Source organism: Sciurus carolinensis, chromosome 3, assembly GCF_902686445.1.
Source record: "Sciurus carolinensis chromosome 3, mSciCar1.2, whole genome shotgun sequence".
Lineage (NCBI taxonomy): Eukaryota > Metazoa > Chordata > Mammalia > Rodentia > Sciuridae > Sciurus > Sciurus carolinensis.
This window is the reverse complement of record NC_062215.1, coordinates 40,945,573-40,968,690: the sequence shown is the minus strand read 5'-3', so window position 1 is coordinate 40,968,690 and position 23,118 is coordinate 40,945,573. Positions and strand designations below refer to the sequence as shown.

General features: G+C 54.7%; 1 protein-coding gene across 5 annotated transcripts; it reads left to right on the top strand.

Moving 5' to 3' along the window:
- Positions 1-863: 863 nt before the first annotated feature.
- On the top strand, positions 864-23,118 carry Srebf1 (sterol regulatory element binding transcription factor 1). Of its 5 annotated transcripts, XM_047546220.1 has the most exons (20): positions 1,080-1,097; positions 11,894-11,990; positions 15,155-15,586; positions 15,929-16,104; positions 16,190-16,327; positions 16,409-16,630; positions 17,196-17,310; positions 17,582-17,799; positions 18,011-18,212; positions 18,326-18,504; positions 18,730-18,991; positions 19,078-19,244; positions 19,447-19,615; positions 20,119-20,233; positions 20,507-20,616; positions 20,700-20,832; positions 21,009-21,174; positions 21,590-21,790; positions 21,903-22,011; positions 22,455-23,118. In XM_047546220.1, the coding sequence occupies exons 2-20, from the start codon at positions 11,972-11,974 to the stop codon at positions 22,682-22,684; spliced, it is 3,363 nt and encodes a 1,120-aa protein (XP_047402176.1). In that variant the 5' UTR covers positions 1,080-1,097; positions 11,894-11,971; the 3' UTR covers positions 22,685-23,118. The 5 variants fall into 5 exon arrangements, with proteins under 5 accessions (XP_047402175.1, XP_047402174.1, XP_047402172.1 ...); XM_047546219.1 differs by lacking the exon at positions 11,894-11,990 and having other exon boundaries at positions 864-1,097; positions 16,409-16,612; XM_047546218.1 differs by lacking the exon at positions 11,894-11,990 and having other exon boundaries at positions 864-1,097; positions 16,409-16,612; positions 17,579-17,799.

Here is a 23,118-nt window from a genome sequence, read left to right as displayed (position 1 = left end):
GTCTAACATATAGTCCACCTCTTCCTCATGGTGGTAGATCCCAGAAACATGCACCAAATTTGTAGTCAGACAACCCTGAGGGGTCCAACCCTACTGCTCCCTGGGTAGCTGTGTGACCTTGGGCTGGTCACTGTTTCTCTAGGTCATCTGGGTACTGGCTTCTTCCTTCAGAAGCTACTGGCCCTCAAGCCCTTCTGGTTCGCATCTCCTTCTCCTGCCTTCACAGCTGTATCTGGTAGGAAATCAGATTAAGACAGGATGGGAAATTCTAGCTTTCACTAGGCTCTCCCCTTGACCACTCCCCTTCTCTGGAGGTCAGTATTCTGGTTCCTAGGCTGATCTCAGGCTGTGTTCCCCACATCATTCTTAATCTCCCAGCCAGCCTGTGGAGAGGCATCATTAGGTCCCTATTACAGAGGAGTAAGCAAAGGCACAGAGTGGTGATGTAATTGGCCTGAAGCCACAAAGCAGGTCTGGAAAAGCCAGGACCAGAGTCTGTCTTGTTTCTAAAGAGTCAAATCTAGGAAGTGAGGTTTGTAGGGTCTCCCTTGCCCTCCTCAGTAGAGACCTCTGGGATAGGCCCAGTCTTGAGGTTTCCACTCAGCCTCTTTATTTGGTGCTGGAGAAACTGAGGCCCAGGACTTCGGTCTGCCCTGGAAACAGGCAAGTCTGCCAAAGGCTACTGTGCGTGAGGCTGGATATACTGAATGACTGGTAGGCACTCTGAGCGCAGGTTTGTAGGGCCGTCTGGGGAACAGGGGGGTTCACCCTGCTCTCCCCACGGGGGGCGTGGCCGTAATCATGGAGGGCGGGGCCTCTTGCCCGCCCCGCCCCAGCCTCGCCCGCCCAGCGGAGCGGCTGCCTGGGGAACCCAGTTTCTGAGGAACTTTTCAAGGCCGCGGGGCCACTACCAAGGCCGGGGCGGGACGCTAAAGCTCGGCGCTCTCTGGGACCGGCCAACTGCGGCGGCGGGCCTGGCGGGCCGCCCAGAGGCGGCAGCTGCACCATGGAGGGGCCGTCCTTCGGCGAGACGGCTCTGGAGCAAACGCTGGCTGAGCTGTGCGAGCTGGACACGACACTGCTGACCGACATGGAAGGTGCGTTAGTACGGGGGAAGCACGGGCGGCACTCGGGCCTTTGTCTCCCCAGCCCACGCGGGGCGCTGCGAAGCGGTCGGCGGCTCGGTGCTGTGCACGCGGGGCTCCCCCGCGTCTCTGGGCTGCGCTGTGGGCCTCGAGGTCCCGCGCCTTCCCGGCGCCCGCCATTGATTGGCGTCTGGCGCAGCGCGCTGGAGTGCTGGCCTGTGGGGGCCGCACCTCGCCGGGTCCTTTGGCGACTCGGGTCGGGGCACGTGCGTCTCCATGTGTCCGGGGCTCTGTACCGCGCGGTCGGCGAGTCCCGGGTCCAGCAGCGGCGGAGGCTAGAGCTTGGGACCCGGGCGTCGCCGAAGCCCCGCCCCTGCCCCGCCGTGACGTCAGCGGGGGTTACTCACGGTCATTCCCTCCGGCCTAGAGTTCAGCGCTGCAGGAGCTCCTGCGCACGCGCACGGTGCTGCATCTAGACCTCCCTTCCCCTCCCGTACAGGTTTCCCGTGTAGGACCGCCATCGCTTCCGTGCAATTTATTGAGCATCTACTGAATACCGTCCCAGTCCTAAGCACTGAGGGCTCACAGACAGATCCAGGCCGTCCCTCTTCTTGGGAGTACAAAAGTTCCCCAGGAAACCCACAGACTGGTATTTAGTTTCACTTTGACTGGGGCAGGGATGTGGCTACTTTGAGTCGCGCGGTCTGGAGAGGTCTCTTCGGGCTGACTTGAGCCCTGGGACCAATGGGAAAGACTGTTTTCAGGCTGAGGCCCAGGCAGGGGTCCTGAGGAAGGACCTAAGTTTGAGGAGTTAGTGGAGGGCTTGTCCAAAGGGAATGAGCCTGGCCCACTGGGGACCAGAGCAGAGCAGTGGCGCCCACTTACATCCATTAAAAAAATTTTTTTTTTCAGTGCGGGGATCAAACTCAGGTTCTCCCACATGCTAGGCAAGCGCTCAACCACTGAGTCACACTCCAGCCCTCTTAAACTGTATATACCATTCTGTTGGTTATATCCAGAAAGAGTTGGGGGCCAACCGTGGCAGCAGGTGCTAGTTAGGAGTCTGTAGCTTCCACTTCCTAGATGGTGAAAAGCGAATCCCCACAGGAAATTATCCTTCATGGTTGCTATGCAGGAGTTTTAGAAACACGGACTCCATGGCACTTCATTGATGGGGAAGTTGAGACAAAAAGCACAGCACCCAGCTGCCTGGAGTCTCAACCTGGATGGATATGTCCATGGAGACTGTGGCCACCCTGGTGTTGGCAAAACTGACACAACTAAGCCACCCCAAATCCTGCCCTACTGATTCAGCTAGAAGTTCTGTAGCTCTGTGCCCAATGGGCATAGTCCGAGAGTGCCATGACCAAGTTGGGAGTATGTGGGCGTTTGGGTTTAGACTTGAGCCTGAACACAATTTACTTCCTTTGCCATCTTGCATAAGCCCTCTCACCTGCTTAGCCTCAGTTTCCCCTTCCAGAAAAATGAAGATACAAGAGCTTCCCATAGAGGAGCTGATACTGAAGTGTGTTCAGGCCTCTGGTCTGTCACATATCTTTCTCACTGATTCGTGGATAGAGACATCATTGACTGAGGCAGGAGGGTCTTGAGTTCAAAACCAGCCTCAGCAACTTAGTGAGGCTCTGAGGAACTCAGCAAGGACCTCTTTTTATATAAAATATGAAAAAGGGCTGGGGATGCAGGTTCAGTAGTTAAGCACCCCTGTCTTCAATCCCCAGTACCAAAAAAGAAAAGAAAAAAAAATCATCCCTGTAAGTAGCCATTGCAGGAGGCATTTAGGGGTCAGACAGATAAAGTGGAGACAACCAGGGCCCTTTGAGAACCAAGGATCTCCCTCTTATTGGGATGGGGACCGAAGTCTTCCCACTCCATCAGAGGAGTTCTCAGTTTTTATTCAAACTTTCTGTTCTTTTTCACAATGACACAACACATTGTTTTTCATTGTAGAACAATTAAAAAGCACAGTGGACAAAAAGAAAATCTTTCCTAAAACCATCACCCAGAGATGAACTACGTGTGTGTGTGTGTGTATGTGTGTGTTGAGATGGCTGCACATTCTTCATCCACTTTTTAAAAACTGTATCAAGGTATAATTTACATACCATAAAAAAAGCAAAGAGAAAATAATAATTATATAATTTATATAACATTTTATGGAGCTTGGGTTGTGGCTTAGTGGTAGAGAGCTCACCTAGCATGTGTGAGGCCCTGGGTTTGATCCTCAGCACCACATAAAAATAAAATAAAGGCATTATATATCATTTTAGGTACATCATTTTGGTAAATTTACTGAGTTGTGTGACCATCAGCAATTGTAGAATATTTTCATCACCTTGGTAAGATCTCTTGCGCCTGTTTGTAATTCCTCTTCATTCTTCTTTACAACTGCAGACAACCATGACTATTTTTTTTTTTAAATAAATTAGAATAGGATCCATTGGTCACAGATTGGAACCCTCTTTGCTCGTATCTGTGGCCACAGAACAATCAGGTTCCCTCATTTATCTGCCTGATCCCCTGTGGATGGACATCTAGATTCTGGATTGTTTTTGTTCTATAAACTGTGCTGCACCCTGAGGCCAATCCTTGTCCAGATCCTCAGTGAGTTCCATAGGATGAGGATCTGGGAGAACTGCTGGTTAAAGACCTGAATGGTGCTTTTGAAACTTCTAGCAGGCTTAGAGCTGGGAGGGCTCTATAAGGTCTAGAGATATGGCCAGGTGTCTGAGAGAATGAGGGTTGAAAGGCATCTAAGCAGCATTTGGAGTTCCACGATGGGGAGCTGGACTGATGCTAGAGGCAGTGGGGAGAGGGGTGGGAGTGGGGTATGTTGTCTTGTGTGTTAGAAGTTTCCTCTGGTGGCTGGGGTGGAGGATCATAACATGATTATAAGTCACATTGACTGAGCACTTATTGTGTGCCAGGCTCTGTGTTGATGATCTCATTGAATCCTCCCAACAGCCCCAATTGGGTAAATTTACGATCTTTATCTTATAGATGAAGGCCTTGAGAAACAGAGAGGGTAAATGACTTGCCCAAGGTCACACAGTCACAGCACAGTAGAGCCAGTATTCAGCCCCAGGCTGTGGGCTCCAAAGCTCCTGAGATTTCAACTGCTGGCTCCTAAAACAGGGTGGGCAGTTGGGGGAAGTGCCCTCCATGGGATTTTTTTTCGGGCCTGGGAGTGGATCATAGAGAGGCTCAGAGTGGCTTTTGAGCCAAGAGACTGAAAACTGGCACCAGGGGCCTTGAGTCCCAACCAGCCCTGCTACCTGCCTCTACCAAACTGTCTCATGTGAGTGGATTTTGGGGTGGGGCTACCACTGGAGGCCTCATTTCTGTGGGTGAGGGTGCTGCCCTACGACAGTGTGCCCTGGGATCGGACCAGCCACTGCACCCTGACCTCAGGTGATCTCGACCTCCTCCCTTCCTTGCTCCCTACTGGGGGTCCCTTGTGGATCTGGAGAGAGAAGGAATGAGAGCAGCCCTTACACATGTTGGGGATTATTATTAAGCCTGTGGCAGACTTCACCTCCCTGCTGAAGATTAATTTATCAGATCTTGCACAAGTTTAAAAGTGCAGAGGAGGTGAATGGAGACAGAGTTCTGGTTGGGGGCCAGGAAGGGGACCTCTGTGTCCCCATTGGAGACTGAGGCCCAGCTGAGGGGTCACTGTGGGAGCTCTGGGCAGCCCAGAGTCTTTGGTGATGCACACTCACTCTCCTACGTGGATACCTCCATGTCTGCGCTGTCCCTCAGACCCCAGATGTCTGCCAAGCTCTGGTCAAGTGTAGCTTCCTGGTAAGCCCTCCTGGGTCTCATCTCAGCCCTGCACCCCAGTGCCACCTCACCCCGAGTGAGCAGAGCTCTCCCTGCCCTGATGTCCCTCCCTCTGTGTCCAACCCCACCCCTGGGGACCTTGTTTCCAGCCTTTGTCTGGATCCAGACACACCCTTGGTGGAGAGGGCACACTGGAAGCCTCTGCCACCAACACCTCTCCCCAGGGGATCTCAACTCCCTTTCTAGTCCCGCCAAGCACAGGTCCTCCTTAGAACACAACTCTAGGCCCGTTACTGCCTAGCTTTCAGCATAAAACTCCCCAGGTCCCAACCATCCGTGGCTCCCCAGTGCCCCTCAAATAGTGTCCTATTGTCTCAGCATGGCACTCAAGATGTGCAAGGTTTGCCAAGCCTGCCTCCCCTGTAACATTGCCCACCCATTCACACTGCACATCTCAGGCCTACCCCTTCTCTCTCACCTCCATGTTCAGAGCCCCTCAGGAGTAGAGCCTGAGAGGAACCTGTTCCTCTTCCCATGCCTTTTTCTGCCTCTTGGTATCTGGTCCAGCTTTAATCCCAGCCTGGCCATGAACTGCTTTCTCTAGGGAAAGTATCCTGTCTCTGTGAACTACAGGAGTCTCCTTTGAAAAACAGGAAATGGTGACTATCAGATTTGCTGTCTTTGAGTCCCTGAGAGTTCAGTCCTAATTCCTCTGAGGCTACAGGGTTGGGGGGATGGAGAGGAGGGTGCTGGGAGTGGGCCCAAGGAGGCAGGTGGCCAGGTGACCGGGAGTTGCCTCTTGCCTGACAGTCACTTAGCCGGACACAAACATCCTAAGTGACCTAGTCAGACCAGGTGAGCTCCAAGCAGGGGTTACTGCCAGGCCTGGGATTTGGACTTTGCCTGCTGACGGGTATAACCCAGGTTGGAAGTGTCTCTGACCTTGTCTCCCGTCAGCCACATGCCCTGTGGATATGCTCTTTGACCATGGGAGCTGATAGGGACTGCACAGCAGTGAGCCCTGCATCCTATGTATTCCACAGAAGTAGTTGGGGTCGCGGGGGACTTCTAAACATGTTAGGGGCTCTTGGCAAGAGGGCAGGGAGTCTTAGAGCTGGCTTCAGGTGTGGAGCCCTCTGGGTTTGGGGCTTGTTAGCAGTGGGCCAGGGCTGGGAATCGCTATCCCACTCCCAAAATTTTGTGGCCTGGAGATTTTCCCTCCAAACTGACCTCCCCAACAAGCTTTCTCCCAGGAAACCTTGCATCTCCAGGTAGTTCCTACCAGGCTGGGGGATGGATCCTAGGGCTCTTCACAACCATCCTGCTGTGTGACCTTGAGCAAGAGCCTTGACCCTTCTGACCTTTAGGTTCTTCTCAATATAAGGGGAACAGTACTAGAACCAATTTCTTGAAGTTGTGAGGATCAGATGTGCTAATTTAGGTCAAAAGCATAAGCTGTATATGACACATAGTAGGCCCTCAACAGTGCCAGTTATTGTTTTTATTATCACTGTTTAGAGTGCTTACCCAGTACCTGATGTTTGATATGTTTAGCTCAACAAATGTTAGCAACAGTAATCCAAGGAGCTTGTGCTAGAAGTTTCCAGAGTGTTCCAGGCTACGGTTCCAAGTTCTGAGCACTGGCCATGTGTTGGTTCTGACTCTGTGCATGAGACAAGGTCAGTGAGGAGCCCTCTTACGGGAGGATAAGCACCCTGTCCTTAGCATCCATTGAAAGTGGAAGGAGATGGTGTCTCTGTGCACTATACAAGTTGGGATTCATTCCCAGCCCCTCCAGCTGCCAGCCTGGTCTGACCCAGGCCCAGTGGCAACTCAGGTGGGAGAAGGAGCCACAGGGAGGCCAGGCCCCTTGGCATTGCTTTTCTGGGAGCCCAGCTGGGGAGGCTGAGGTAGCTTGTGTTTCTCAGTCTCCCACAGTTGTTGGTTCCCTGCATGAAGCACGTTAAGGTGGCCTTGGAAATGCAAATGAAGTGCCTTTGAGGTTCCAGTCATATAGCTCTGGCACTAAGCAAAGCAACTAAAAGTGCATAAAAACAATAAAACCTAGTGCTGGTGATGCTGAGCAAATGGATGGCATTGCAGATATGGTTGCAAAGGGATTTATCTTTAGAAAGCAAAGTGCCTCTAAAATGACATGCTGCATTTGCTTTGGGTTTAAAACAACACAAATGGGAGAAAAAAAATTATAAGAAAGGAACTGCATTGCTATTGAGTCTGGAAATAATTGCTCAACAGCAAAAGACCACCCCAAGTTAGGGTGAATCAGTGGGGTGGTCCCTTGTTGTGTTTCAGTTTCTGGAATGAAAAATATGTGTACTGCAACCCCCCCCCCCGCCCCAACTCAGACCAACTGTTGGAAATGCTGTTGAACAACATCTTGCTTAATCACCATATCGCAGCTTATATTAAGGATCACTGAGCACACCCATAGATCAGGGAAGAGCCCCGGGGGGAAGAGGACATGTAACTGTTTTACAGGACAGTATGGTCAGTGTCCTAGGAGTTGGTGCATGGAGTGGTCCAGATGAGAGAAGATTCTGAGGTGACATTGGAGTATTTTTGAGGGAACAGGAATTTGCCAGGTGGACAGAGAATAGTGGGAAGGGCATTCCTGGCAGAGAGAACTGCCTGGGCAAATGCACAGTGGCATTAAGGAGATGGTATGTTCAGAGAGCAGGCAAGGAGAATGAGACTCTGCTGGAGCTGGGTCAGTGGAACCTTGTGGCTGGAATACAGCAGGGGTGGTGGTGGAAGTAGCCTGACTGCAGTCTGCAGTCCACACCAACCCCACAGTAGTTCCTAATGGGCTCAGGCCTGTGCTGGGTAAGGCTGGGGTCACAGAACTGGTTCAGATGTTGGCCCTGCCTTGAGGGAGCACAATAGAAACTGGCTCCAACTTTGGCAGGGGGAGGGGCAGAGAGAGTGGGCCAGGGAGTGGGGAATGATTAGGAAGGCCTCAGGGAGGAGGCAGTGCCCGAGCTGAGCCATAAAGAACTCTGTGTTGTTTCCGCTCTGTTCTTGCACTATGCACACACTTACCAAGCTGTGACAAGTGACGAAGGCAGGTTGGGACAGAATCAGGCTGGAGCTGGGCTCACTCCTGGCCCTGGCAGGCTAGGGCTGCAGAGTAGGCTTTGGGGTCAGCAGATCTGGGTTTAAGTCCCAGATTCTCCCCTCACCAGTGGAGGGACCTTGGGCACATAGTCTCCTCTGAGCCTTAGTTTCCTCATCCATCAAGAGGGCCCATGACCAGGTGCACCCAAGGCCCCAGCCATTGGCCCATCCTATTCCAGGAAGAACAGGCACACACTTGTACCCCCAGGGCATCTGGGAGCACACAAAGGGCAGCCTGTGCCCCTGTTGCATACATGACCAGCCAGAGGATGCCAGCACCTGCTGATCTGAATTATCAAGAAGATCAAGGAGGGGCTTGTGGGAGCTGAAGGATGCTGGGCAGTGGCAGGCAGGTACAGCCACTGCTCCCTGGAGATGGGCAAGTGCCCAATCCTGCAACCTCCATCCAGCAGGCAGAGATGGTATGCTCCAGGGGTCCCAGGAACCACCATCCTGTGTCCTCCCTTGAAGGTGTTGTCCCACTGACACCATTTACCCTCAACACAACCTTTAATGTGCATTGCATGGGCCATTTGCACATTTCTGAGAATCAGTGTCTGGCTCAGGTGACAGAGCCAGACAAACTTGGATTGGAATCCCAATTCTATGTCTGCCTTTCTGACCTTGCCCCCCACTCCCTTTGCTGCAGCCTTCACATCAAGCTTGCTCCCACCTCAGGCTTTTACACTCGCTCACTCTTCTCTCCAGGATATTCTTCCTCACTTCTGACCCTGTTTCACTCAGGTTCCACTCAGATGCTCAGGCAGGGCTGTGCGACCACCTCATTTACATGTTTGGGGTTCAAGGACTTGTGTGGGTTGAACAGGTTGTAGACTTCTGTGATAGAGCTGGGTTTTCTGCAGGTTCATGGCATGAAGCCCTTTCAGGACTTTTGTCCTAGATTCACAGCATAAATAGGCCAGAGTCATTAAAGGCTGTTCCTCCTTGGCCTTCAGAGGGAACCCTGGAGGTAGAGCCAGGAGGGGGTTCAGGTTTTCTGGATGGATCTTTTCTTTCTTTGGTACTGGGGATTGAGCCCAGGGGTACTTAATGGCTGAACCACATCCCAGCCCTTTTTAAAAAATTCATTTTTATTTTGAGACAGAGTCTTACTAAGTTGTTTAGGGCTTTGATAAGTTGCTGATACTGGCTTTGAACTTGTGATCCATCTACCTCAGCCTCCTGAGTTGCTGGGATTATAGGTGTGCACCACCACACCCAGCTTCTTGTTAGAGCTTGATAGAATCTGGGCAGGAGAGGAGAAGGGGAAAAGGAGTCAGGTTTGGGGATGGGCTTCACAAGCCTGGAAGATGAAAGATTCGGAGAGCATCTGGACCCACTGAGGCCTAGAATCTGGGCCATCCCCTTTTCCCTACATTTAGAGCATGTATAGAGACCAAAAGTGCTTCTCAGTGTCCACCGGCAGCCCAGAGCTCAACTCCCAGCAGATGGTCCACAGTTAGGGTACCATGGGTGTGCTTTTGAGACTTAACTGTCTTAGTCCTAGGGTAAGAACTGGGGTGAGACAAGAGGTGTTCCCTTAAATTTACACCTAGGTGCCCACTTGCCTCACCCTAGGCCAGCCCTGTTAATTCCTCATTAAAAAAAAAAAAAAAAAGTCTCAGTCAAATTGTTATAGAGCTTGAACTTGAATATTACAAGGGTCAGACAACACACTACTTGACTTTCCAGTTCTAGCTGATTCTAGTTGGTGCAGAGGAAACCTTTGTTGAGACCCTGTTGGGTGGTGGGTGCTTTGCATACTTGCTCTCCCAGAATCCTCATCCCTGGAGATTTGAAGGACACAGGACCTGCAGACTCAGAGAGGGGGAGTGACTTGCCTCAGGACACACAGCAAGTAAGAGCTGAAGGAAGAGCAGGCCCTGGCACATGGCTCCAGATCCTCAGATTGGCTACATCTTTAGAGGGAAGCTATGGGGCTGGCTCTCAAGTTTCCATCCAGGACTTAACTATGGCCGTCAGCATCTGCAGAAATGGGCCAGCAATGGCTCCAGGGGAATCAGGTGGGGTCTAATCAGGCCACAAGTTTCAGGGAATGGCTTTACCTTCACAAAGCCACTAGGTGCTTGAGAGAATTTAGACTCTTCCCTGAACCTGCTCCTTAGCTTAGGCTGTGCCCTCTGCGTGAAGGCCAGCCCTGCTTGCCAGAGTCACATTCCTTTTCTTGGGAGCCTCCCTTGAGTCTTGCACCTCAGGAGGTCAGTGAATAACTGTCCTCTCCCTTCCTCTTCCTCAGTCCAGATAGAATGGGGGCACACAGCAGGGAGGTGGGAGAAATAAAAAAGCAAAAGGGTAGAGAGGACAGGGCTTGACATCCTCCCTGGTGGCGCTAGTCCTGCTGTCTCAGGAGAGTTTCATATGAGCATCTGCCTGTTGGTCCTGCCACACTCTAGGCTTCAAAACTGGGGAACAAAGTAATGAAAAGACCAAGTCAGGGTAGTCAACTTTTGGGAAACTCCTGCCTGGAACCCAGACCTCTGTGTCCTTTTGGGCCAGGACTCTTCCTTTTCTTATTCATGTGAGGTCAGAGTCTTTTCCAAGAGCAATGCTTTGTTTTTATTTGGGGGTGGAGGTGGAGCATGTGAGCACCCACCGCTGACCAGAGGAGGAAGTGGAGGTGCCAGAAAAGACTTTTGTTGTCCTTCAAACCTCCCACGAGACCATGAAGGAAGAACCTGGGAAAGTGGTGGGGGCAGGGTATATGTGAGCAAAACATGGCTGTTTTCTTCTGAAAAGGGAGAGAGATTGGGGCACAAGAGACCCCAGCATCCCAACATCAGCTGCAAAGACACTGGGCTGCAGGATTCAGCCCTCCCACGTTGCAGCAGAATGGGGACTGTCCTTGCAATTTGAAGCCAGACTCTGGTCATTTGTCTGAGTGTGTTGAACTTTTACCTTTGAAAGAAGGGGAGACAGGCTTAGGCATCGCCACTCTACAAACCCTCAAAGCCTGTCACCCCTGCCTTTCTCACCTTCCGTCTCAGGGACTGGGTCCCCTCCTGGTTTCCTAGGACCCTACAATAAGAAGTGGGTCAGTCTTGGCAACTATTCGGGGCTGTGAGACCTAGAAGTGGGGTGCTGACTTCACTGACCCTGCAGAGGGACATCTGAGCTGGGAGTTAGGGTACCCAAATTTGGGCCAGGGGTTCCCTGCTTACTCTAAACTGCAGTTTTCCCCAAGCAACCTTCTGGATTGAGATTATCAGACCTCTCCTTGGGGTGAGGGTTTAGCCCCACACTGGGGCTGCTCCTTAAGTGAGAGGTCCCTGTCCCCACCGCGGGCAACATTTGGGAGCCCTGGGCCTTAATTCAGCGCCCCTTTTTTCTCTCACTTTTGCCATTCAAGCCAGGGAGATATGCTTGTCCTATTGCCTGGGGTAGTAAACTGAGGCTTGAGCGGCGGGTGTCAGTGAGCCAGCAATTTGGAACACAGAGCTCGGGGTTTTGGAGCATCCCTGCCCGGGTCCTCCCTTGCCTGACCTCCAGCCCCGAGGCACTTTTCGGAAGCGGTAACGGAGGACGAGGGAACTGGTGGAGGGGATGACCGCTAGTAACCCCGGCGGACGCTGGCGCCGAGCGGGTTAAAGGCGGACGTCCGCGAGTAACCCCGGCCCCATTCAGCGCCGCTGGGTGAAACCCGAGCCCTGCTGCCGTCGGGGTGGGGCGGGGCCCTAGTGAGGCGGCGGCACGGCTGCTGATTGGCCGCGCGCGCTCACCCCATGCCCGGCCCGCGGCCCCGAGGAGGGCGGGACTGGGGGCGGGGCCTGTTTGGGGGCGGGGCCTGAGGGCCCAGCGGGGCGGGGCTCTCTGAGGCGCTCAGCCCGCTTTAAAACTCCGCGGAGCCTTGACAGGTGAAGTCGTCGTGGGGACACGGTCAGAGCCAACTGCCTGGACGCCCCGAGGGGGCGGGGGCGGCGCATTACGAAACCATGGATTGCACATTTGAAGGTATTTTTGGAAGACCCCCCCCTTTATTACATTGCCTCTGGCCTCCGCTGCGGGTCACCGTCCGGGGTTCTCAAAGGGGGCCGTGGAAGCCCCTTCCTCAGGGAGAGTGCGCCCAGTTCCCAGCTCACTGGGGGAAGTTGGTGGACCACTCTCCTACCTCATTAGTCTCTTCTGCATCCCAGAGAATGAGTTTGCTTAGAGACTCAACAGCAGAATGGTGAAACTAAGGGGGTTTAAGTGGCTTTCTCCACATCTTCTGCTCCCACTCTGGGCAGAGGGTCAGGAAGAGGCAAGGCAGTAGAGCCATTTGTTTTGTCTGCTAAGAAGTCTGAATTGTTTGGTCGCCCTGCTTTGTGCTGGTAGAAGGTGGGAGTCCTGGATTGTTTAAATTGTGAATTTCTATTTGGGGACTCAGTTTTCCTCATCCATAAAAAGGGTCTCACCTGAACTGGGCTGAGGAGGGGAGTCTTGCAATTAGAAGTATAGTATGACTTTATGACCTGTACAAATCTGAAGGACCCACAAAGTGTTTCTCTTTGAGGCTCCAAGGAAACTGAGCCTGCCATGTCCTCTGTCTCCATTGATGGCCTTAAACAGGTAATCCCCTCTTATAGTGACTTTCTTGCCTTGGTGCCTGTTGGTAGGCAATGTTGTCTCCACTCTGCTGAGCAAAGCCTCAGGCAGCACTGCCAAAAAGAGCTTAATCCTTTCTGTTGTACAGATGAGGAAACTGAGACCCAGTGAGAGGAGGGGAGTAGCCCAAGCCCCATCCAAGTGGTGGGCAGATGATAGGCAGGGATGGTAGGCAGGGATGAAACTCAGGGTGAGGGGACTTGAGAACACTGTAGGCCCCTGAGGTTGTGCTTATGGATCCTGAAGAGCCCTTTGATCCAGTAGGTGGCCTCCCTGAGTGGGTTAGAGGGCCCTAGACTGAGCCAGTGAGGCTGGTAGTCGTCAGCTCGGGAGAGGGCCTGTGGCCAGGCTGGGACTGAGGCAGAGAGTATGTCCCAGTCTGTAGGAGGAGGAAGGAGTCAGGACAGACAGCATTTGCTTTTATTGAGAGGAGACCAAAGCCCTGAATGGCCAGGTCAGGGTCCCGAGGCCACTTGGCTACAGCAGGGCCTGGGTTTGTGCCCAGAACACACAAAGACACACTGGTGGCTGCGTGGCCAGCAGCTGGCTCAGGCCCAAGTCTCTGTTCAGCGGAGGAATGGGTTAGTGATAACAGCTTCCTTCCTTGGTAGAGCAGGGGAAAATGCAAAGATTTGGTATTTTGTACACCTGGGTTTGAAACCACTGCATGCTCTTGTAATGCTTGTGACCCTTCTTGAACTTTGGTGTCCTTTTTTGCCTCCAAGATAGGTGGGCTAAACTTCTGAGTAGGGGTTTTGGCATTGATTGAGGCATTGGGATCAGGTTGGTCTGGACTTAGTTTTGTCTCTGCCTCTGTAAGACATTAGACTATTAACTCTATAGCTCAGTTTCTTCATCTTTAGAAGGGAGCACCACATTTTATGTAGTACCTTCTTAGAGCTGAATGTCAGGTGGATTAGGGTGCAGTTTGACCCCACCAATGTGGGTGGCCCCAGTGTAGACTTGGATCTTGGCCCAGACCTACCCTGCTGACTTGGCTTCCTACCGTTTGAATCTTCTCAGCATGTGCGAGGACCCTGCTCTGAGGTGGGCTTCTCTTGGAGGTCTGCCCTCTTTGCTCTTTCTCTCTGGAAATCCTGGGCTATCCCAGAAGGAAGGTCATGACTCCATAGCAGGATCTGGGCACAGACCATCTCACCACCTCCTCAGGGCCTCCTTTCTCAGCACCTCTTCCTTCTCCCTGCAAATTGAGAGGATGGGTGTCATCACTTACCCCTCAGTAGTTTCAAATTCTGTGTCTAGAGGACACTGCTGGGCAGCTTTGAAGAAAGAGTCCAGAAGTGGCCAGTAGGGGATGGGGCTCATTGCACCTATATGAAGATCCTCTTGGTCCTGAATCCCACCTGCCTTCTCCCTCTGGGTCCTATGGCCAGGTATTCCCAAGAACTGGACCTGCTGGGTGTGTGAGGCATGCCCTGTTTTCATAGACTAAGAAATGGAGACCCAGGTGGTTCTGAAACAAGTCTGTCCCTGGGCCTGTGGACTCCTTTTGTTCCGGGTGGAGTGGGCACTCTTTGACCGAGCTAGATTCTGGAGTGTGTGGTAATGGAGTGAACAAGGACAAGAGAGGCTGTCTGGAAGGGCTTGTCACCTCCTAGGCAATCACTTGGTACCACTTCAAATCCACAGTGCATTGTAGATGTGCAAGTATGTAGGGACTCAGAGGTGGCTGTCCCATGAAGACAGGAATGTAAGTTTACCACTGTCCACATCAACATACAGGACAGAGGATGGGTATATAGCAGTGCTTAGCATGTGCGAGGTCCAGGGTTCAATTTCCAGCACTAAACCAATCCAAGCAAACAAAACCATCTCTAAGATACAGGACATTCCCGGCTCCCCAGAAATTTGTTTGGTTCTGGGCAGGGATTTTTTTTTTTTTCAGGTGGAGTCTGGCTCTGTTGCCTAGGCTGCCATCAAAATTCCTGGGCTCAAGGGATCCTCTTGCCTCAGCCTCCCAAATAACTGGGACTACAGGCATGTGCCACCACATTTGGCTTAGGCAGGGATATTTGTCTTGTTCATAGAAACAGTGCCTGTCATAGTGTGGGCACTTGGGACAGTATGCTTATTGAATGAATGAATGGATGAATGAATGAACGAGCAAGGGCCCACTGTGTGTTGTGGACTAAGTGTGTTGTCAGACATTCAGACAAACATGGGCGGTGGAAGGAGGTCAGACTCTGAAATATGCAATCTCAGATCTGACTGCAGCTCAGTTCAGGCTAGTGGTGGGGCAGGGTAGTGAGCCCTGTGGTGTCCACCCTGTCCAGTTGTTATTAGGGCTGTTGGATGCACATGCTGTATCAGGTGTTGCTGCACATATCCCAGGTGTCTGAGAGATGGCTGTGTGTCTGAGAGAACTGGCTTGTGTGGGTGATTTCTGTTGCTTGGATTTACCCACACACGAACAGCTGTGTGTGGTCAGGGAGCTTAAAAACAGGCCCTGCTCAGGGCACAGTCTCCCACTCTGTTCTCCTGTCACTCACACACTTTTCTCCTTTCCCTAGACATGCTTCAGCTCATCAACAACCAAGACAGTGACTTCCCTGGCCTGTTTGATCCACCTTATGCTGGAGGCGGGGCAGGGGACACAGAGCCTGCCAGCCCCAGTGCCAGCTCCCCAGGAAGCTTGTCTCCATCTCCTGCCTCGCTGAGCTCACCTCTGGAAGCCTTCCTGGGGGACCCCAAGGCAGCACCCTCACCCCTGTCCCCTCCCCAGTCGGCACCCACCCCATTGAAGATGTACCCATCCGTGTCCCCCTTCTCCCCTGGACCTGGTATCAAAGAAGAGCCAGTGCCACTAACCATCCTGCAGCCCCCCACCCCACAACCCCTGTCGGGGACCCTCCTGCCCCAGAGTTTTGTGTCCCCAGCCCCTCCACAGTTCAACTCTGCCCCTGTGTTGGGTTACTCCAATCCTCCTGGAAGCTTTTCAGCAGGTAAGGGGGATGTATGGAGGGAGGGGATAGTAGGGTTGAGGCTGCCAGGAACACAGGAAGAAGTGTCAGCCGTGGTCCTAGTTAGAGGAATTTGCAGGCTCTAGAAGTTGAGTCTCCACTGTGCAGCTTGAGACGTCCCATTGCTAGCAGCATTCCCAGTGTCCTTGGTGCTGGGTGGAGTGCTGCCTCCCACATTTGCATCAGATGCTAGGCAGGGCCTGTCCAGATAGGAAACCACAGGGATAGTGAGTCATTTTGGACCACATGATGGCAGACCTGAAGGGTGGGTTGAAAGTGGGTGAGGGCAGCCTTTGCCCGCAGCCCCAGGCTTTGTCTCTGCAGGGATCCCTCCTGGGAGCACCCAGCAGCCGCTGCCTGGCCTGCCACTGGCTTCCCCGCCAGGGGTCCCACCTGTCTCCTTGCATAGCCAGGTCCAGAGTGCGACTCCCCAGCAGCTGCTGACAGCCACAGCGGCCCCTGGAACAACCACCGTAACTTCACAGATCCAGCAGGTCCCGGTGAGGGCATCTGGCCAGGCATCGGGAAGGTGGCGGCCCTTGGCCCCTACACACAATTTATGGCCAAGGCCTCTCCCACCCCCAGGTCCTGCTGCAGCCCCACTTCATCAAGGCAGACTCACTGCTCCTGACCACCATGAAGACAGACGTGGGGGCCACTGTGAAGGCTGCGGGTATTAGCTCCCTGGCCCCTGGCACAGCTGTACAGACAGGGCCACTGCAGGTGGGTGGTTTGGATTGGGCAGAAGGTTGCGGGGGCTGTACACGTGCACGTCCTCCTGGTAACATGTACCTGGCCCTGCAGACCCTGATGAGTGGCGGAACCATCCTGGCCACAGTCCCACTGGTTGTGGACACTGACAAGCTGCCCATTAACCGGCTGGCAGCTGGCAGCAAGGCCGGGGGCTCAGCCCAGAGCCGTGGTGAGAAGCGCACAGCCCACAATGCCATCGAGAAGCGCTACCGCTCTTCCATCAACGACAAGATAGTGGAGCTCAAGGATTTGGTGGTGGGCACCGAGGCAAAGGTGTGGGCAGAGGCCTGCAGAGGTGCAGGCTGGGGCAACCAGCAGCTCTCTCTATTTAGTTATACTTTATTGAGGGCCTCTGAGGTAAAAGGGGCGGTCATGCTTGACCCTGGGGGGGTAGCTCTGAACGAGACAGAAATCCTGTCCTGGAGGAACTGACATTCTAATAGGGAGATGGACATTTACCAGAATAAGTAAGTCAGTGTTCGGGGACCCCACATGGTGCCAGGGAAGAAAATAGGGCAGAAAGAATATGATGAGAATTGCAGATCTAAATTGGGTGGTCAGAGAGGGCTTCCATAAGGTGATATGTGAGCAAAGACCTGAAGGAGGTAAGGGAGTGAGGCATGAAGATAGTATATGTTTTGGATATTAATCCTTATTTCTCCCTGGGAAGTAGAAGTAGGTACTATTGCGGGCTATTAGTAGAGGAACATTTCGGGCAGAAGGAACAAGTGCAAAGGTCCTGAGGCAGCTGTGTGGCAAAGTAACTTTGTGCTCCTTTGCTAGGTGCCCACAGCCAGACCTGACTAGCCAACTGTTTTCTGTCTCTTGCCCACTGCAGCTGAATAAATCTGCTGTCTTGCGCAAGGCCATTGACTACATCCGCTTCTTACAACACAGCAACCAGAAACTCAAGCAGGAGAACCTAAGTCTGCGAACTGCTGCCCACAAAAGCAGTGAGTCCTGGCCTCCCTTTCCCCCTACTTCTGGTTACACCCTGCCCTAGGCCCTGGCCCTGCTTCCAGTAACCAGTCCTACATTCAACCCTGGCCCCACTTTCAGCTCTGGACCTGCAATGGCCTTAGCCTGTTTTGGCCATAATTTAGCTTTGTCCCGGTTTCCCGATTCTTAGAACCTAGGCCACCTCCCTGCCCCCACCCCCAGAGCCCTGAGCTCTGATTTGGCATATTTGGTGTTCACCCCAGCTTTGCTCTTTCTGACCAGCAGAATCACTAAAGGATCTGGTGTCCACTTGCGGCAGTAAAGGAAACACAGACGTGCCCATGGAGGGTGTGAAGCCTGAGTTGGACACACTGACCCCGCCACCCTCAGATGCTGGCTCACCCTCCCAGAGCAGCCCCTTGTCCCTTGGGAGCAGGGGTTGTGGCAGTGGTGGCAGCAGCAGTGACTCGGAGCCTGACAGCCCAGTCTTTGAGGACAGCCAGGTTGGGTCCTTCAACATTGCCCTTTCCCCTCTCCCGGGGATCTCCTCTGAGTTTTAGGACTGAGTCAGGAAGAGGCCCCTAATGGAGCTGACCTCCCAGTTCATAGACAGAAAAACAGGCCTGGAGCCCTGCAGGACCCTGACCCCTCCTCACAGCCCCATGCTGCTGGGGTTGCCCAGCTTTGTCCTCACCACCTACCCTCCCCCTCCAGGTGAAGCCAGAGCAGTTACCTTCGCCCCACAGCCGGGGCATGCTGGATCGCTCCCGCCTGGCCCTGTGCACACTTGTCTTCCTTTGTCTGTCCTGTAACCCCTTGGCCTCCCTGCTGGGTGGCTGGAAGCTTCCTGGCCCCTCAGATGCCACGGGTATCCACCACAGTTCTGGGCGCAACATGCTGGGCACAGAGGGCAGAGGTAGGTCAGGCCCACCTGGTCATATTGGGAGGGACTTTTAGGGTTATAGCCCCTTGGCTGTGGACTTGGAACTCTGGATTTCCTGGGAGCCCAGCCCTTCCATCTGCCCACAGATGGCTCCGACTGGGCCCAGTGGCTGCTGCCCCCTCTGGTCTGGCTGGTCAATGGGCTACTGGTGCTGGCCTCCTTGGCATTTGTCTTTGTCTATGGGGAACCAGTGACACGGCCCCACTCAGGCCCTGCTGTGCACTTCTGGAGACATCGCAAGCAGGCTGATCTGGACCTGGCCCGGGTAAGGGACTAGCCTGAGAGAATGGGCAGGGCAGGGGAAGGGCAGCATCAGGGCCCCCAGGAAGGTGCTGAGTGTTCCCCCTGCTCCCTGCTTTTTGTATACACCATGAATCTGCCCCATTCTTCACTCTCGTTCACCCCCAGACTCTCACTGACTCCCAGGGTCCTAGACAAAATGAGATGCTCTGATGCCACATTTCTTAACCTGGAAACTCCTCATTCCCAGGGGGACTTTGCCCAGGCTGCTCAGCAGCTGTGGCTGGCCCTGCAGGCACTGGGCAGGCCCCTACCCACCTCCCACCTGGACCTGGCCTGCAGTCTGCTCTGGAACCTCATTCGCCACCTGCTACAGCGACTCTGGGTGGGCCGCTGGCTGGCGGGCCAGGCTGGGGGCCTGAGAAGGGACTGTACATTGAGGGTGGATGCATGCGCCAGTGCCCGAGATGCGTCCCTCGTCTACCATAAGCTGCACCAGCTGCACACCATGGGTATGACTGGGCATGGAACTGGGCTGTGGGGTGCCACCATGCCACTTCACATCACCTCCTGGCCTCATGCCCTACCTGCTTTCCAGGGAAGTACACGGGTGGGCACCTTGCTGCCACCAACCTCGCACTGAGTGCCCTGAACCTGGCAGAGTGTGCGGGGGATGCTGTGTCCATGGCAACGCTGGCGGAGATCTACGTGGCAGCTGCCCTGAGGGTCAAGACCAGTCTGCCAAGGGCCTTGCACTTTCTGACAGTGAGTGGGTGGTGGGCTGGTGGAGACGGGGCTGGGGGCTTGTCTTCTCAGTTCTTTATTGTGGTTCCTGGGGCAAGGGGCTGCACCGAATGTGGCAACTGGTTACCAGGTGGGCTCTAGGCCCAGCTGGGGTCTCAGCAGGGGTCTGGGTTTGAGCCCCTGCCTGGCGCCAGTGTGACAGCCCAACTCCCCTCCCCCACAGCGCTTCTTCCTGAGTAGCGCCCGCCAGGCCTGCCTGGCACAGAGTGGCTCAGTGCCTCTTGCCATGCAGTGGCTCTGCCACCCTGTGGGTCACCGTTTCTTCGTGGATGGGGACTGGGCCGTGCGCAGTGCCCCGTGGGAGAGCCTGTACAGCTTGGCCGGGAACCCAGGTGCTCTCTCACCCCTGTCCCTGTCCCCCATCCTGTGCTTGTTCCCCATTCCTGCCCCTCATTATCCCCTGCATCTCTAGATGTCCCTGCCCACCCCAGTTTATCTTCCTGTGTGGGTTGTAGCTGCAGGGCTGTGGGGACGCAAGGCATGGCTGGTTCTCTGTTCTAGTTGAGGCTCTTCAGAAGAAACAGGGATCAGAGGGCAGACAGTTGATTTGGGAGGTGACCTGGGCCACATGATTGAGTGAAGGAAGTGAGGGAAGGGGTGGAGCCAATGCAGGTGTTACCACAGAGGGTGCCTTTTGAAGCCAGTGTGCAGGGGCTGGGGTGTTTATCCACCATTTTCCACTTGGCTATAGCAAGGGCTGCTCCCAGGTTCAAAGCTGGCACTTGCAATGGGCCCTTGGATGGACCCAACCCACCCAGGAAGAAGGCCTTGGTGTGGAGAGGTGAATGTAAAGAGGAGGGTGGGCTCCTCCTCACTTCCCCCCTCCCACGCACAGTGGACCCTCTGGCCCAGGTGACACAGCTGTTCCGTGAACATCTCCTGGAGCGAGCACTGAACTGTGTGGCCCAGCCCAGCCCCAGCCCCAGCTCTGGATCAGCTGATGGGGACAGGTAAGTGTACCTCCAAGATCCTGCCAACATGTAGTCTGGGGTGGCCATGTCAGGGATCTGTGTGGGTGGCCAGAGCTAGGACTGCTGTCCACTCATTGGGTGCCCTCAAATCCCATGTTGGTCTCATTTTCCCCACCAGCCAGGCAGGAGAATGTGGCCCTTGGTAGAGACATGGGGTCAAACTGTCCCCTGCTGGGCATGTAGGACCAGAACTCCCACAGGACTCCTGGGACCCCTACCATCTGTCCTGACAGCCAGTCCTTCCTACCACAGGGAATTCTCAGATGCCCTGGGATACTTGCAGCTGCTGAGCAGTTGTTCTGATGTTGCTGGAGCTCCTGCCTGCAGCTTCTCCATCAACTCCAGCGTGGCTGCCACCACCGGTGAGCCCTGAGATCCCTGCCTCTGACTTCCTGCTCAGCACAGACACTGTAGCTGAGGGTTTGGGGCACCTTTCTCTTTGCAGGTACAGACCCTGTGGCCAAGTGGTGGGGCTCATTGACGGCGGTGGTGATTCACTGGCTGCGGCGGGATGAAGAGGCTGCTGAGCGGCTCTACCCTTTGGTAGAGCACCTGCCCCGTGCTCTGCAGGAGTCCGAGTATGTGCATGGCCAGATTCTCCCTGCCCCGGCCTCCAACCACCCCTCCCAGCCCCTCAGCACTGTACTTGCATCTGCCTTTGCTCCCCGTGGTTGGTGTCCCCATGTTTTCTTTCCCAGGAACCCAGAGGGATAGGCCTGCACTAACCGGCATTCTTCTGCTCTGGCCCCAACAGAAAACCTCTGCCCAAGGCGGCACTGCACTCCTTCAAGGCTGCCCGGGCTTTGTTGGGTCGTAGAAAGTCAGAGTCTGGCCCAGCCAGCCTGGCCATCTGCGAGAAAGCCAGTGGGTACCTGAGGGACAGCCTGGCCACCACTCCAACTGGCAGCTCCATTGACAAGGTGAGGGGTGGGCTGGGGGCCTTCTGGACTGAGTCACTGTCTTCTGCTCCCCAGTCATTTGGGGTTCACCCAAGGAGCACAGGACTGGGGGCCCTGGGGAACTTTACTTTGGACTAAGGTTTAAGTCCAGGGGAGAGTAAATCTCCCTATCTGGGCTGTTTCCCCACGCCCAGGACAGGAGTGGGAGCAGCCTAGCGGAGCTCTTTGGAGGGCTGCTCCTGGGTGGGTGGTGGCATGGGGGCCTGGAGAGGCGGGCGGCCCCGCGGTGCATTGCTGCTGCATTGCATGTGTGTGCGGCGGGTGCAGTGCCTCCGCAGTGCAGCCCGGAGCCGGCCCCTGGCGCCGCTGGCCCTTTGCCTCCCTCCCAGAGCTGGAGCCACCTCATGACCCTGTCCACCCTGCCTGCCACCACCAGGCCGTGCAGCTGCTCCTGTGTGACCTGCTCCTTGTGGCACGCACTAGCCTGTGGAGGCAGCAGCAGCCCCCAGCCTCAGCACAGGTGGCTCAGGGTGCCAGCGGTGGGCCCCAGGCCTCTGCCCTCGAGCTACGCGGCTTCCAACGGGACCTGAGTGGCCTGAGGCGTCTGGCACAGAGCTTCCGTCCTGCCATGAGGAGGGTGAGTGCCTGCTGGCCCCTTACCTCACAGTGGGGACATGAAGCAACAGTTGTGGGGAGGGGGAGAGTGGGGACCAAGTTGAACTTCAACTCTCCTGGCCCCACCCACCCAGGTGTTCTTACATGAGGCCACAGCCCGGCTGATGGCAGGAGCCAGCCCTACACGGACACACCAACTCCTGGACCGCAGTCTGAGGAGGCGAGCAGGTCCTGGTGGCAAAGGTGAGGGTGGCTGACCTTACAGAGGTGTCGGGGGGGCTCTGGCTCAGCATTTGGCCCTCTCTACTAACCCCTCTCCTCACCCAGGTGGGAAGGGTTCAGATAGAGTGTGATGGATACTGAAGAAGACTGCGTGCGTGCGTGCGTGCGAGCAATATGTTTAGGGACTTGATCACTTATGGTAATATCTTTCATGAGAAATTGACAGGAGGTGACCATTCGTGGTATACATAAATGCATGTGCATTTGTGACTCTGAGTCTGTGTTCTACTGACTGGGCCTTGGGGAAGGAGTCAGAGTCCCCACATTTGTGCTTAAGACTGGTGGGGAGAGGAGAACCTGTGTGATTTTTGGTCGGGGGGGGGGGGGGGGCTCCACTGCACCGTACCGCCCACGGGGTGTAACAGTAAGCTAGCCCTGCCCCTGATGCAGCCCTGTGTGCGCAGGCGCCGCGGCGGAGCTGGAGCCGCGACCTACGAGGCGGGAGCATGCAGAAGCTCTGCTACTGGCCTCCTGCTACCTGCCGCCCGGCTTCTTGTCGGCACCGGGGCAGCGTGTGGGCATGCTGACTGAGGCGGCTCGTACTCTTGAGAAATTGGGCGATCGCCGGCTTCTGCACGACTGCCAGCAGATGCTTATGCGCCTGGGCGGCGGGACTACAGTTACCTCCAGCTAGACCTCCGACGTCGTCCACGGTCTCAGCGTCCCGGTCTTCACGGCTCTGTGCCTGAGGGGTGGGAGGCGGGAGAGGCGCGACCCACCACCTCGGCCCACTCCTCAACTTGACAAGCGGCCACCAGGATGGTGCTGACCTCTGGTGGCCGATCGGGGAATTACAGGAGCCGAACCGACCGCGTGCCACCCCCTTGCTCTGCAGGCTTAGTGGCTTTTTCCTCGCTTTTCTAGAGGGAGGAGAGGGGTACCTTTCTTCGAGCCGAGGGAGGTCCTGCCCCGAGGTGCCTCTCTCCCTTTTGGGGGAGACTTGTACATAGTGTAGATCCGGGTGGGCCAGCCTCCTTGCCTTGGAGGCTCATGTGCTCCTTTTCCTTTTGCAAACTTTATTTTCGTAGGTTGAGAAGTTTTGTACAGAGAATAAAAAATGAAATTATT